The sequence below is a fragment of the Thalassophryne amazonica genome, chromosome 5 (genome assembly GCF_902500255.1).
Source record: "Thalassophryne amazonica chromosome 5, fThaAma1.1, whole genome shotgun sequence".
Taxonomy (NCBI): Eukaryota; Metazoa; Chordata; class Actinopteri; order Batrachoidiformes; family Batrachoididae; genus Thalassophryne; species Thalassophryne amazonica.
The window spans coordinates 48,493,055-48,509,379 of NC_047107.1; the positions used below are offsets into that span (position 1 = coordinate 48,493,055).

Below are 16,325 nucleotides of genomic sequence, written 5' to 3' on the forward strand. Positions count from 1 at the left end.
ACAGAGTTTAGGTAGCTACTCTGCACTGTGTTGGTATATGGCATTAGAGAACATAAAGAAGGAATCATATCCTTAAACCTAGTTACAGCGCTTTCTGAAAGACTTCTAGTGTAATGAAACTTATTCCCCACTGCTGGGTAGTCCATCAGAGTAAATGTAAATGTTATTAGGAAATGATCAGACAGAAGGGAGTTTTCAGGGAATACTGTTAAGTCTTCAATTTCCATACCATAAGTCAGAACAAGATCTAAGATATGATTAAAGTGGCGGGTGGACTCATTTACATTTTGAGCAAAGCCAATTGAGTCTAATAATAGATTAAATGCAGTGTTGAGGCTGTCATTCTCAGCATCTGTGTGGATGTTAAAATCGCCCACTATAATTATCTTATCTGAGCTAAGCACTAAGTCAGACAAAAGGTCTGAAAATTCACAGAGAAACTCACAGTAACGACCAGGTGGACGATAGATAATAACAAATAAAACTGGTTTTTGGGACTTCCAATTCGGAGGACAAGACTAAGAGTCAAGCTTTCAAATGAATTAAAGCTCTGTCTGGGTTTTTGATTAATTAATAAGCTGGAATGGAAGATTGCTGCTAATCCTCCGCCTCGGCCCGTGCTACGAGCATTCTGGCAGTTAGTGTGACTCGGGGGTGTTGACTCATTTAAACTAACACATTCATCCTGCTGTAACCAGGTTTCTGTAAGGCAGAATAAATCAAAATGTTGATCAATTATTATATCATTGACTAACAGGGACTTAGAAGAGAGAGACCTAATGTTTAATAGACCACATTTAACTGTTTTAGTCTGTGGTGCAGTTGAAGGTGCTATATTATTTTTTCTTTTTGAATTTTTATGCTTAAATAGCTTTTTACTGGTTATTGGTGGTCTGGGAGCAGGCACCGTCTCTACGGGGATGGGGTAATGAGGGGATGGCAGGGGGAGAGAAGCTGCAGAGAGGTGTGTAAGACTACAACTCTGCTTCCTGGTCCCAACCCTGGATAGTCACGGTTTGGAGGATTTAAGAAAATTGGCCAGATTTCTAGAAATGAGAGCTGCTCCATCCAAAGTGGGATGGATGCCGTCTCCTAACAAGACCAGGTTTTCCCCAGAAGCTTTGCCAATTATTTATGAAGCCCACCTAATTTTTTGGACACCACTCAGACAGCCAGCAATTCAAGGAGAACATGCGGCTAAACATGTCACTCCCGGTCCGATTGGGGAGGGGCCCAGAGAAAACTACAGAGTCCGACATTGTTTTTGCAAAGTTACACACCGATTCAATGTTAATTTTAGTGACCTCCGATTGGCGTAACCGGGAGTCATTACTGCCGACGTAAATTACAATCTTGCCAAATTTACGCTTAGCCTTAGCCAGCAGTTACAAATTTCCTTCAATGTCGCCTGCTCTGGCCCCCGGAAGACAATTGACTATGGTTGCTGGTGTCGCTAACTTCACATTTCTCAAAACAGAGTCGCCAATAACCAGAGTTTGATCCTCGGTGGGTGTGTCGCCGAGTGGGGGAAAAACGGTTAGAATGTGAACGGGTGGTGCGGTTTGTAACGGGGCTTCTGTTTAGAACTACGCTTCCTCTCACAGTCACCCAGTCGGCCTGCCTTCCGGCTGCTCAGGTTCTGCTGGAAGGGACACTAACGGCGGCTAAGCTACCTTGGTCCGCACCGACTACAGGGGCCTGGCTAGCTGTAGAATTTTCCACGGTGTGGAGCCGAGTCTCAATTCGCCCAGCCTGGCCTCCAAAGCTACGAATAAGCTACACTTATACAAGTACCATTACTGCTAAAGGAGGCGCCGAGGGAAACATAACTAACATTTCACACCCAGAGCAGAAAAGTGCGGGAGAGACAGGAGAAGCCGCCATGCTAAATCGACTAAGAGCTAGTAGCTGCGCTAAGCTAGCGGATTCCTAAAAACACACAAAGTGAATAATGTGTAAATAATTTAGAGGTGATTCAGCAGAGGGAGTGCTTTAGTTAAGGCACGTGAAGATTACACTGTGAAACAAATCGTTATCTAGTTAACTAGATCAATCTAACTGCGCAGATTAAACAGCTAACAGATACAGCAAAACATCGCTGTGCTCCGGAACAGGAAGTGATACAATGCCGCAGTGAAAGCCAACCACCAGTAGAGGCAAGCAAGAGCCACAGACTGTCAGTCTGTAGCTCTTGCTTGCTTGCTTGGCTCAGTCAGCAGTCTGTGGCTATCAGCCACAGACTGCTCCTTCCCAAGTGCAGGACCAACAGACTGAAAAACTCCTTTGGTGGTGGTGGGGGGTAACAGGAAGACAGAGGACAGGAAGGAGAGGAACAAAGTAGCCAGTAAAGCAGTAGTGATCAGTATGTGTGGTATTATATTTGCAAACTGCTTTTTTTTTTTCTTTCACTTTTGATACTCTGTGTGCTTCTTACCCTGTGTGCTGCTATATATAAATGTGACCTAACTAGTACCACTAAAGAGGACAGAAGGACCATGGGGGGTGGGGGAGTGGTATAGTTGTTAAAGCGGTGGATTTATGATCAAAGGCTCCTCAGTTCAATCTCCCCATCAGACTGGAAATCACTAAGAGCCAAATTGTTCCGGTGTGCAGTTGAGTGCCTTGTAGAGCAATACCCTGACATCAGTGTGCATGAACATGAGGCATCATTGTAAAGTACTGTAACCATAAAAGTGCTACATAAATTCAGTCCATTTACTCCCAATCCCACCTCAATATGTCATGGCCTACACAAAAATATGAAAACCTTCCCTGAGTGGTTCTATATTGAATTTTCAAAATGCTTGGATTATGTTGAAAGGTGCACCACATTATTTGTCTCATCATCAAAAGTTATTTCTTCTTCTCCCTTGGGGTCCCCACAGCAGATCCTATATGTTGATTTGGTGCAACTTTTACACCAGATGCCCTTACTGACTCCACATTACACTTCCTTCTACTTCCAAAGAATAAGGACAAAACATGAGGATTCTAAAAGGGTATTGGGTGTACTACCAACGCTGAAAATTACAGTCGTGGTAAAAACAGCAAAAATGCCGGAAAAGGCCAGTTTTGGTAAAAAACAACAACAAAGGTGCTATTTGGTGGTTCACCTAATCGGACTCAATAGTTTTGACTATTTTGAATGGGTGGTCTGCAAAGTGACAAATAAGATCAAGGTTCAATGACAGTGGTTCTCATACCTGGTCCTCAAATACAACCTACACATTTTCCATCTCTCCCTGCTGTGCTCACAAGCTGATTCGCTCATTCAGGTGTCTGCTAGTACATGACTGGCTGCACACCTGAATGAGTGAATCAGCTTGTGGCAGAGCAGGAGAGATGGAAAATGTGTAGGTTAGGTGGTACTGAGGAACGAATTGAGAACCACTGTTTCATGACATGACGCATGATGACACATAATGTGATAACGAAGCATATCAGATGGTGCATCTATTCTTATTCTTCCAAAGATGCAAGAGTTAGCCAGATAACACTCTCAGGGTATTATAACACTTTGAAAAGTTAGTGTTGGCACACATATCGACCAAATCTTTCAGCTGGGTCTACATGTTGATTTGGCAGGGATTTTACACCGGATGCCCTTCCTGAAGCAACTGCACATTATAAAGAGAGTCGGCACAGGTGGTCTTGTAATGGGAACCTTCTATTTGGGAAGCAAGTACACTAACCACTTGCCCACCAAGCTACCCTACGGGAAGGGTGTAGAAATATACCTGTGTCAGGACCAATGTACCTCTGGTACCCTCTTTTGGCTGCCCTGGATCTGCTCAGTAATTTTGCCCTTCAGTATGTTTGTAAAATAAAAATACTACTCTACCAATCTGGGAGGGAGATGGTCCATGCCATCAGTCTTACTGCCATCATTAACTACCAATACTTCATTAATTTGCAGTCAAATGTCAGTATAATACTAGTATTATGTTACATAACTCAACAATTAGGTAACGGCTCAAAGACGGTTTTAATAACACTAACCCAAATCAATATCAGATCGAACCGAAATAATCGATTCTGAATCTTAAGAATCGGAATCAAATCGATTCTTGAAATCTGAATCCATACCCAGCTCTAGGGAACATCTAGACATGTTGTATTAAAATAACACTGTGGGTGTTAATTCTGAAATTCTATTATGCTGAGCATAAATTCAGTGCATAATGTAGCAAGTGATGGTATTTTATCATATTGTACATTTAGACGCTTTTTTTTTTTTTCTCATTTCCCACTCAGTCATGGATGGAGTTTTAAAGAGCTACAGAGATGTAAATCAGTGGCATGCAAATTTGGTTTTACAAGTACTCAAAGAGGTAGGATGTGCTGTTTGCAATATTTTCTATATTTTAATTTGGCTGTTCATCCACATCCTGCCATTGTAATGGGATTTTCTATGCCCACAGTCTAAATGTAGCCCAGCAGGAGTCCATGGACAGATGTGATAACAGACATGAAAATACTAGGTAGAACTATAAAATAAAGAGGAATATTCCAGGTGAATTTGCAAAAAAAAAATTAAATAAATAAATAAAAACTTACAGTGAATCTTCCTGAAGACTCGTGTGCTCATGAATTTGAGGAAGCGGCTCGCATTAAAATCCTGGCCGGTGCACTGAGACGGACTCCTGGGGACAAGCAGAGAAAAGGTCAGGCTTTTACCCAGACCGTCACCAGAAAAGCTCTTCACAACAGCAGCAGTGAAGCGGCTATCATTTTACCCCCGTCATACACCAGGGCTTTCCACGAATGTTCCAACTTCTTAATGAACCTGCGAGAAACAAAAAAAAGTAGCCCAGTCACAAAGTATTCCATTACACAACAATTTCCTTTTTATGCTTGAGCAAACCTGAGACACTTTCTCTACAGTGCAAAACAACCTGAGGTTATTTTTCAGCCTTGTAGCCCGAATACATTAATGCTTTTTTATTATGTAACATTTAGTGTTTCGGGAATGTTGCTTAATGAGGCAAACAACCAAAGATAAACCTGAATGAGTGGGGGAGCATCCTGACCCCGCCCACCCAGTTCACATTTCAGTCAGTGGTGCATCAACCAAAGGGCGCACAATGATTTATATCAAGCTTTCTTTAGTTTTAGTTTTTTTTTTAAAGAGACAAAGGTTTCTCTCTTAACACACACATACATACAAAAAAAAAAAAACATGTTGATTAAAAAAGACTGATAGGCAGATTTAAACAATGTAGGACAGAGACATCGTCTCCAGGTTTGTAACTCAGATTATTGCTCTGTCCATCGAAAGAGGGTGATAATTCAACAAGCAGTAAGCAGGTTGGGTATGAAGGAGCATCAGTTGAAGTCATCAATCAGAGTAAAACGTGGCTGTTGTACATTCAGGTGGTCCCGTTTCCTCCCACATCCAAAGACATGCGGGTTAGGTGGACTGGAATCTTTAAATTATCCATAGGTGTGTGAGTGCAGCCTATTAGGTGCCATCAACGGCCTTGTCCGACAATCCTGGAAGGGGGAGGGGCTCAGCCCTGAAAAGTCCACTGTCCACAGTCAACGTCAGAGCTGGAGAAGCTGAGGGGAGGGGGATGACCAGGGAGCGAGGCTTAAGTGTTGATCTTCTTGAGAAGGTTTTTTATCGTAGCGGCCTTGAAGTGCAGCTGTGTTTGGGGAAGCCAAATTAATATCCAGATTAGCAGACGCCTGAAAGATTCCACAGTTCTGAGAACAGAGTGGCTCTCAATACATCTGAATGTAGGATGTGGTCTTTACTGACGGTCAAAGCGGTTTTCCAGAGCTGCAATCCTGCCCGAGATGTTTTCCAGCATGCGGTTAACACCCGCCGAATGCGCAGCCACTGCCTTCCCAATTGAATCAATCATGTGGGGCAGCCTCGACGGCCCAATTATTGCTGCTTCCACCTAATTAATTTTCCGGTAAACCAGCGCCATGCCCGCTCCACACAGCAGAAAGCCGGTCACCACCAAGCCAAATATATACACATCTTCGACGTCCTGCACAGAAAGCGTGTAAAGGCACATGACCTGCCATCTCCTCCATGAGTCCATCACGTAACCCATCACATGCGTCCCGGCAGAACAGGTCGGGTCCTCCGCCCCCGAATGTCTTGTGGAAAAAATAGTGTCAATTGCATTCAGAGACCACTTTAACAGATCCATTTTTGTTGTTTTCTAGAAGAGCAAAGCTGCAGCCTCACAGACAACACGCCACAGAAGCAGGAAAGATAAGGAGGGAGGGAGAAGAGAAAAATGCGTTCGTCTCGGCCGAGTGCAAGCTGGCAAAAAGACTTGTATACCGGAAAATCACATTCATTGTTAATAATTATTATTATAATGACTATTCATATAGGACAGGGGTGGCCAAGTTCGGTCCTCGAGAGCCACCTTCCTGACACTCTTAGTTGTCTCCCTGCTCCAACACACCTGAATCCAATGAAAGACTTGTTAGCAGACTTTTAATGAGTCTTTAATTGGATTCAGGTGTGTTGGAGCAGGGAGACAACAAAGAGTGTCAGGAAGGTGGCTCTCGAGGACTGAACTTGGCCACCCCTGATATAGGACATCCAGGAATTATCCATCCATCCATCCATTTTCATCCGCTTTATCCGGAGTCGGGTCGCGGGGGCAGCAGCTCAAGCAAAGCCGCCCAGACCTCCTGATCCACACACACCTCCCCCAGCTCCTCCAGGGGAACCACAAGGCGTTCCCAAGCCTGCCGAGAGATGTAGTCCCTCCAGCGTGTCCTGGGTCTTCCCCAGGGCCTCCTCCCAGTGGGACGTGCCCGGAACAGCTCTCCAGTGAGGCGTCCAGGGGGCATCCGGAAAAGATGCCCGAGCCACCTCAACTGACTCCTTTCGACGTGGAGGAGCAGCGGCTCGACTCCGAGCTCCTCCCAAGTGACTGACCTCCTCACCCTATCTCCTCACCCTATCTCTAAGGGAGCGCCCAGCCACCCTGCAGAGGAAACTCATCTCGGCCGCTTGTACTCGCGATCTCGTTCTTTCGGTCATGAGCCAAATCTCATGACCATAGGTGAGGATCAGAACATAGATCGATCGGTAAATCAAGAGCTCTGCCCCCCTGCTCAGCTCTCTCTTCACCACGACGGTCCAATACAGTGACCGCATCACTGCAGATGCTGCACCGATCCGTCTATCGATCTCACGCTCCATCCGTCCCTCACTTGTGAACAAGACCCCGAGATACTTAAACTCCTCCACTTGAGGCAAGGACACTCCACCGACCTGAAGAGGGCAAAGCACCTTTTTCCGGTCGAGAACCATGGCCTCGGATTTGGAGGTGCTGATTTTCATCCCGGACGCTTCACACTCGGCTGCAAACCACCCCAGTGCACGCTGAAGGTCCTGATTTGACGAAGCCAACAGAACCACATCGTCCGCAAACAGCAGAGACGATATTCTGTGGTTCCCAAACCAGACCCCCTCTACACCCTGGCTGCGCCTAGAAATTCTGTCCATAAAAATAATGAACAGTACCAGTGACAAAGGGCAGCCCTGGTGGAGGCCAACGTGCACTGGAAACAGGTTTGACTTACTACCGGCAATGCGAACCAAGCTCCTGCTGCGGTCGTACAGGGACCGGATAGGCCTAAGCAAAGGACCCCGGACCCCGTACTCCCGGAGCACTCCCCACAGGGTGCCCCGAGGGACACGGTCGAACGCCTTCTCCAGATCCACAAAACATGTAGACTGGTTGGGCGAACACCCATGAACCCTCGAGCACCCGACGGAGCGTGTAGAGCTGGTCCAGTGTGCCGCGACCAGGACGAAAACCACACTGCTCCTCCTGAATCCGAGGTTCGACCATCGGTCGAATTCTCCTCTCCGGTACTCTGGAATAGACCTTACTGGGGAGGCTGAGGAGTGTGATCCCCCTATAGTTGGAACACACCCTCCGGTCCCCCTTCTTAAACAGAGGGACCACCACCCCGGTCTGCCAATCCAGAGGCACTGTCCCCGATCACCACGCGATGTTGCAGAGGCGTGTCAGCCAAGACAGCCCCACAACATCCAGAGACTTAAGGTACTCAGGACGGACTTCATCCACCCCAGGAGCCTTGCCACCGAGGAGCTTTCTAACCACCTCGGTGACTTCGGCCTGGGTAATGGATGAGTCCGCCTCTGAGTCCCCAGTCTCTGCTTCCTCTTCGGAAGACGTGACGATGGGATTGAGGAGATCTTCGAAGTACTCCTTCCACCGCCCGACAACATCCCCAGTCAGAGTCAACAGCTCCCCACCCGCACCGTAAACAGTGCTGGTGGAGAGCTGCTTCCGCCTCCTGAGGCGTCGGACGGTTTGCCAGAATCTCTTCGAGGCCGACCGATAGTCCTCCCCCATAGCCTCCTCGAACTCCTCCCAGACCAGAGTTTCTGCCTCTGCGACCGCACGGGCTGCGGCACGCTTGGCCTGCCGGTACCTGTCAGCTGCCTCTGGGGTCCCACCTACCAACAAAGATAAGTAGGACTCCTTCTTCAGCTTGACGGCATCCCTTACTTCTGGTGTCCATCACCGGGTTCAGGGATTGCCTCTGCGACAGGCACCAGAGACCTTGCGACCACAGCTACGAGCAGCCGCATCGACAATGGAGGTGGAGAACATGGTCCACTCGGACTCCATGTCTCCAACCTCCACCGGGATCTGGGAGAAGCTCTCCCGGAGGTGGGAGTTGAAGACCTCGCTGACAGAGGGTTCCGCCAGTCGTTCCCAGCAGACCCTCATGATATGTCTGGGCCTGCCAGGTCTGACCGGCTTCCTACCCTCCCAGCGGATCCAACTCACCACCAGGTGGTGATCAGTCGACAGCTCTGCCCCTCTCTTCACTCAAGTGTACGAGACACGTGGCCGAAGGTCTGATGATACGACTACAAAGTCGATCATCGACCTCCGGCTCAGGGTGTCCTGGTGCCACGTGCACTTATGGACACCCTTGTGCTCGAACATGGTGTTCGTGATGGACAACCTGTGACTAGCACAGAAGTCCAACAACTGAACACCACTTGGGTTCATATCAGGGAGGCCGTGCTTCCCGATCACCCCCCTCCAGGTCTCACTGTCGCCGCCCACGTGGGCCTTGAAATCCCCCAGGAGAACAATGGAGTCCCCAGTCGGAGCGCTATCTAGTACCCCTCCCAGGGACTCCAGGAAGGTCGGGTACTCTGCACTGCTGCTCGGCCCGTAGGCCGAGACAACGGTGAGAGACCTGTCCCCGACCCGAAGGCGTACGGACGCGACCCTCTCGTTCACCAGAGTGAACTCCAACACTTGGCGACTGAGCTGGGGAGCAATAAGCAATGCGACTCCAGCTCTCCGCCTCTCCCCGTGGGCGACGCCAGAAAAATGAAGCGTCCAGCCCCTCTCCACGAGTTGGGTACCAGAGCCCAAGCTGTGCGTGGAGGTGAGCCCGACTATCTCTAGTCGGTATCGCTCAACCTCCCGCACAAGCTCAGGCTCCTTCCCCCCTAGCGAGGTGACATTCCACGTCCCAACAGCCAGGGGCTATGAGCATGGACCGGGCCGCCGGGCCACCCGCCCTCGACCGCCACTCAATCTTCTCTGCACCCGACCCCCATGGCCCCCTCTGCAGGTGGTGAACCCACAGGAGGGCGGGCCCACGTCACTCTTTCGGGCTGAGCCCGGCCGGGCCCCATGGGCTAAGGCCCGACCACCAGGCGCTCGCGCTCGAGCCCCAACCCCAGGCCTGGCTCCAGAGTGGGACCCCGGCTCCGCCATACCGGGCGACGTCTCAGTCCTTGATCTTTTACTGGTCATGGAGGTTCTGAACTGCCCTTAGTCTGACCCGTCACCTAGGACCTGTTTGCCTTGGGAGACCCTACAGGGAGCACAAAGCCCCCGACAACATAGCTCCTAGGATCATCCGGGTACGCAAACTCCCCCACCACAATAAGGTGGCAGCTAGAGGGGGAGAATTGTTTACTGCCTTAATCCAGGAATTAAGGCACTAAACAAAATAAACTCTAATAAGAAAAGAACAAATGCAAATAATATAAAGTAAACAGCAGTTTATAATAATGCATAAAAGAGGCATTAAAGAGGTGATAATACAGATAGAAGGTACAACTTATATACTAAACAAACTGCAATTTTTTTCTATTTTACTCACCATGGAAAAAACTTGATATAACATTTCCATACTGTAGAAAACTTAAAACATAAATATACAGTCTTTGTTCTATATTGGAGGCAGTATCACAGTATGTTGATTGGTACCTGTATGACTGTAGAATATCTATGATGCCCAGGAAGATGAGCAGTTTTTCTTCTTTGTGCGTTTTGGCAGGAATGCCACCCATCCTAAAACAGATCACAAACAGCAGCAGTACGAATGAATTCACAGTATGACTGCATGCTCACATAAAGGCTCTGTGCACCCACACTTTTTAAGAGGCTCTTACAAATATTTATGTTCAAGTGCATTGCTATAAAAATGCAGAAAAGCAACTGTGTGTGTTTGTAGTTGTGACCACGATTGTATAATTGCCCCTGAGGGGGAGTTATGTCCAGACATGAGCTAACTCACGTGTCGTCTGTGGTGAGGATTTCAGCAGCCTTGCCGTCTCCCTGAATGGACTCCATAGCAGTGGAATAAAGGACTCTCTGACCAACATGTTTCCTCCCGTCGCCCCCCGCCTGGCCTAGTTCAACAGTCTCCCTTTGGTTCTGGTCCAGGACGTGCACACCCAGCAGAAGACTGTAGTCCATGATCTTAAAGCTTTCCAGCACCTACAGCGAGTTACAAGTGATCACAATTTAACTCAAAGTATGTGTCCTGTGGTGTGGCCATCGTGACATTCACAGACTTTCCGATGATTAACTAACTGCATAAGTAAATCCTCCAAAGAGATGATGGGAGGAAGTTTTATTATTTTTCTATCATTATGCATTAGCTGCTTGTGACTATCTATGATTACGGGCATATTGTTAACACAATTATGTATTAAGCATGTATGGCGGACACTTGGTACTTACACCATAACTAATCCTTGGGGAATTGATGAACTGAGTGTATTTTATGATTGATTGCTACGTTTACAGTGCATCCAGAAAGTATTCACGGCACTTCACTTTTTCCACATTTTATGTTACAGCCTTATTCCAAAATGGATGAAATTCATTTTATCCTGAAACGTCTACACACAATACCCCTTAATGACAATGTGAAAAAACTCTTTTTTTTTCAGATTTTTGCAAATTTATTAAAAATCAAAAAGTTCAGAAATCACATGTACATAAGTTTTCACAGCCTTTGCCACAAAGCTCAAAATTAAGCTCAGGTACCTCCTGTTTCCACTGATCATTCTTGAGATGATTTTACAGCTTATTTGGAGTCCACCTGGGGTAAATTCAGTTGATTGGACATGATTTGGAAAGGCACACACCTGTCTACATATAAGGTTCCACAGTTGACAGTGCATGTCAGAGCACAAACCAACCATGAAGTCAAAGGAATTGTTTGTAGACCTCTGAGACAGGATTATCTAGAGGCACAAAGGGGACAGAAACATTTCTGCTGCTTTGAAGCAATGAGCACAGTGGCATCCATCATCCATAAATGGAAGACGTTTGGCTCCACCAGGACTCTTCCTAAAGACAGGATTGTCTTGAGGCACAAATCTGGGGAAGGGTACAGAAATATTTCTGCTTTGATGGTCCCAAGGCCTCCATCATTCTTAGAGCTGGCCGCCTGTCTAAACTGGTCGATCAGGGGAGAAGGGCCTCAGTCAGGGAGGTGACCAAGAACCCAATGGCCCCTCTGTCAGTGCTCCAGCATTCCTCTGTGGAGAGATTAGAAGATTCCAGAAGGACAACCATCTCTGCAGCAATCCGCCAATCAGGCCTGTATGGTAAAGTGGCCAGACAGAAGCCACTCCTTAGAAAAGGCCACATGGCAGCCTGGCTGGAATTTGCCAAAAGGCACCTGAAGGACTCTCAGACCATGAGAAACATGATTGTCTCTGATGAGACAAAGATTGAACTCTTTGGTGTGAATGCCAGACATCATGTTTGCAGGAAAGTAGGCACCATCCCTACAGTGAAGCATGGTGGTGGCAGCATCATGCTGTGGGGATGTTTTTCAGCAGCAGGAACTGGAAGACTAGTCAGGATTGAGGGAAAGATGAATGCAATGTACAGACATCCTGGATGAAAACCTGCTCCAGAGCGTTCTTGACATCAGACTGGGGCAACAGTTGATCTGTCAGCAAGACAATGACCCTAAGCACACAGCCAAAATATCAAAGGAGTGGCTTCAAACCAATTCTGTGAATGTCCTTGAGTGGTCCAGTCAGAGGCCAGACCTGAATCTGATTGAACATATCTGAAGAGATCTGAAAATGGCTGTGCACCGACACTCCCCATCCAACCTAATCAAGCTTGAGAGGTGCTGCAAAGAGAAATGGGCAAAGTGAGAAACACTCCGTGGCATGTGTATTTTTAAGTGAAATGCATCATCCTGGTATCACTCAAAGAGCAAAATTAAGTGGTTATTTAAGACCTTCAGACAGCAAAATTAAGAGGTTATTTAATTAACAGCTGCCTGCTCATTTAAAAATCACGACACACGCAGATATAAGTCAACCCGAATTAAAGGCAAAATGCCACTTTTAACAACCTGGACCAACCTAGCCCTTTTATTTCCTGTTATTATATATTGTTGTAATGATAATTTACTGTCTTATTGTATTTATAAATTGTTTAGGTTCTCGTTATCATATACACACTATTATTATTATCATTATTATTATTAATTATTATTATTATCAGTATTCATTTTTATTATTTGATTTTATTATTACTTCTATTTTGTCTATTTGTCTATTTTGGTTTTTAAATGGACTACACTGGAAATAAGTGTTTTTACTTTCTCGTGTCATCCATGTTTTTTAACGTATTTACTATTATATTATGTACTTACACTGAACTGGCCTCTACTGGTGGTTGGCTCTCACTGCGGTATTGTATCACTTCCTGTTCCGGAGCACAGCGGTGTTTTGCTGTATCTGTTAAATCTGCGCAGTTAGATTGATCTAGTTACCTAGATAACGATTTGTTTCACAGTGTAATCTTCACGTGCCTTAACTAAAGCACTCCCTCTGCTGAATCACCTCTAAATTATTTACACATTATTCACTTGTGTGTTTTTAGTCCGCTAGCTTAGCGCAGCTACTAGCTCTTAGCCGGTTTAGCATGGCGGCTTCTCCTGTCTCTCCCGCACTTTTCTGCTCTGGGTGTGAAATGTTTAGTTATTCCTCGGCCTCCTTTAGCAGTAATGGTACTTGTAATAAGTGTAGCTTATTCGTAGCTTTGGAGGCCAGGCTGGGCGAATTGGAGACTCGGCTCCGCACCGTGGAAAATTCTACAGCTAGCCAGGCCCCTGTAGTCGGTGCGGACCAAGGTAGCTTAGCCGCCGGTAGTTTCCCTCTGGCAGATCCCGAGCAGCCGGGAAAGCAGGCCGACTGGGTGACTGTGAGGAGGAAGCGTAGCCCTAAACAGAAGCCCCGTGTACACCGCCAACCCGTTCACATTTCTAACCATTTTTCCCCACTCGACGACACACCCGCCGAGGATCAAACTCTGGTTATTGACGACTCCGTTTTGAGAAATGTGAAGTTAGCGACACCAGCAACCATGGTCAATTGTCTTCCGGGGGCCAGAGCAGGCGACATTGAAGGAAATTTGAAACTGCTGGCTAAGGCTAAGCGTAAATTTGGTAAGATTGTAATTCACGTCGGCAATAATGACACCCGGTTACGCCAATCGGAGGTCACTAAAATTAACATTGAATCGGTGTGTAACATTGCAAAAACAATGTCGGACTCTGTAGTTTTCTCTGGGCCCCTTCCCAATCAGACTGGGAGTGACATGTTTAGCCGCATGATCTCCTTGAATTGCTGGCTGTCTGAGTGGTGTCCAAAAAATGAGGTGGGCTTCATAGATAATTGGCAAAGCTTCTGGGGAAAACATGGTCTTGTTAGGAGACGGCATCCATCCCACTTTGGATGGAGCAGCTCTCATTTCTAGAAATCTGGCCAATTTTCTTAAATCCTCCAAACCGTGACTATCCAGGGTTGGGACCAGGAAGCAGAGTTGTAGTCTTACACACCTCTCTGCAGCTTCTCTCCCCCTGCCATCCCCTCATTACCCCATCCCCGTAGAGACGGTGCCTGCTCCCAGACCACCAATAACCAGTAAAAAGCTATTTAAAGCATAAAATTCAAAAGAAAAAATAATATAGCACCTTCAACTGCACCACAGACTAAAACAGTTAAATGTGGTCTATTAAACATTAGGTCTCTCTCTTCTAAGTCCCTGTTAGTAAATGATATAATAATGGATCAACATATTGATTTATTCTGCCTTAGAGAAACCTGGTTACAGCAGGATGAATATGTTAGTTTAAATGAGTCAACACCCCCGAGTCACACTAACTGCCAGAATGCTCGTAGCACGGGCCGAGGCGGAGGATTAGCAGCAATCTTCCATTCCAGCTTATTAATTAATTAAAAACCCAGACAGAGCTTTAATTCATTTGAAAGCTTGACTCTTAGTCTTGGCCATCCAAATTGGAAGTCCCAAAAACCAGTTTTATTTGTTGTTATCTATTGTCCTCCTGGTCGTTACTGTGAGTTTCTCTGTGAATTTTCAGACCTTTGTCTGACTTAGTGCTTAGCTCAGATAAGATAATTATAGTGGGCGATTTTAACATCCACACAGATGCTGAGAATGACAGCCTCAACACTGCATTTAATCTATTATTAGACTCAATTGGCTTTGCTCAAAATGTAAATGGGTCCACCCACCACTTTAATCATATCTTAGATCTTGTTCTGACTTATGGTATGGAAATTGAAGACTTAACAGTATTCCCTGAAAACTCCCTTCTGTCTGATCATTTCTTAATAACATTTACATTTACTCTGATGAACTACCCAGCAGTGGGGAATAAGTTTCATTACACTAGAAGTCTTTCAGAAAGCGCTGTAACTAGGTTTAAGGATATGATTCCTTCTTTTGTTCTCTAATGCCATATACCAACACAGTGCAGAGTAGCTACCTAAACTCTGTAAGTGAGATAGAGTATCTCGTCAATAGTTTTACATCCTCATTGAAGACAACTTTGGATGCTGTAGCTCCTCTGAAAAAGAAAGCTTTAAATCAGAAGTGCCTGACTCCGTGGTATAACTCACAAACTCGCAGCTTAAAGCAGATAACCCGTAAGTTGGAGAGGAAATGGCATCTCACTAATTTAGAAGATCTTCACTTAGCCTGGAAAAAGAGTCTGTTGCTCTATAAAAAAGCCCTCCGTAAAGCTAGGACATCTTACTACTCATCACTAACTGAAGAAAATAAGAACAACCCCAGGTTTCTTTTCAGCACTGTAGCCAGGCTGACAAAGAGTCAGAGCTCTATTGAGCCGAGTATTCCTTTAACTTTAACTAGTAATGACTTCATGACTTTCTTTGCTAATAAAATTTTAACTATTAGAGAAAAAATTACTCATAACCATCCCAAAGACGTATCGTTATCTTTGGCTGCTTTCAGTGATGCCGGTATTTGGTTAGACTCTTTCTCTCAGATTGTTCTGTCTGAGTTATTTTCATTAGTTACTTCATCCAAACCATCAATATGTCTATTAGACCCCATTCCTACCAGGCTGCTCAAGGAAGCCCTACCATTATTTAATGCTTCGATCTTAAATATGATCAATCTATCTTTATTAGTTGGCTATGTACCACAGGCTTTTAAGGTAGCAGTAATTAAACCATTACTTAAAAGCCATCACTTGACCCAGCTATCTTAGCTAATTATAGGCCTATCTCCAACCTTCCTTTTCTCTCAAAAATTCTTGAAAGGGTAGTTGTAAAACAGCTAACTGATCATCTGCAGAGGAATGGTCTATTTGAAGAGTTTCAGTCAGGTTTTAGAATTCATCATAGTACAGAAACAGCATTAGTGAAGGTTACAAATGATCTTCTTATGGCCTCAGACAATGGACTCATCTCTGTACTTGTTCTGTTAGACTTCAGTGCTGCTTTTGATACTGCTGACCATAAAATTTCATTACAGAGATTAGAGCATGCCATAGGTATTAAAGGCACTGCGCTGCGGTGGTTTGAATCATATTTATCTAATAGATTACAATTTGTTCATGTAAATGGGGAATCCTCTTCACAGACTAAGGTTAATTATGGAGTTCCACAAGGTTCTGCGCTAGGACCAATTTTATTCACTTTATACTTGCTTCCCTTAGGCAGTATTATTAGACGGCATTGCTTAAATTTT

At 45.6% G+C, this 16,325-nt stretch overlaps 1 protein-coding gene across 1 annotated transcript in view; it reads right to left on the reverse strand.

Annotated features, from left to right (window-relative positions):
- The window catches only part of pip5k1bb (phosphatidylinositol-4-phosphate 5-kinase, type I, beta b), a 114,903-nt gene that overhangs the window by 13,910 nt on the left and 84,668 nt on the right, over nucleotides 1-16,325 (reverse strand). The window contains 5 exon segments of the mRNA XM_034170123.1: nucleotides 4,558-4,615; nucleotides 4,617-4,643; nucleotides 4,726-4,786; nucleotides 10,254-10,337; nucleotides 10,564-10,766. Of these exon segments, the coding sequence (XP_034026014.1) occupies nucleotides 4,558-4,615; nucleotides 4,617-4,643; nucleotides 4,726-4,786; nucleotides 10,254-10,337; nucleotides 10,564-10,766 (433 nt within the window).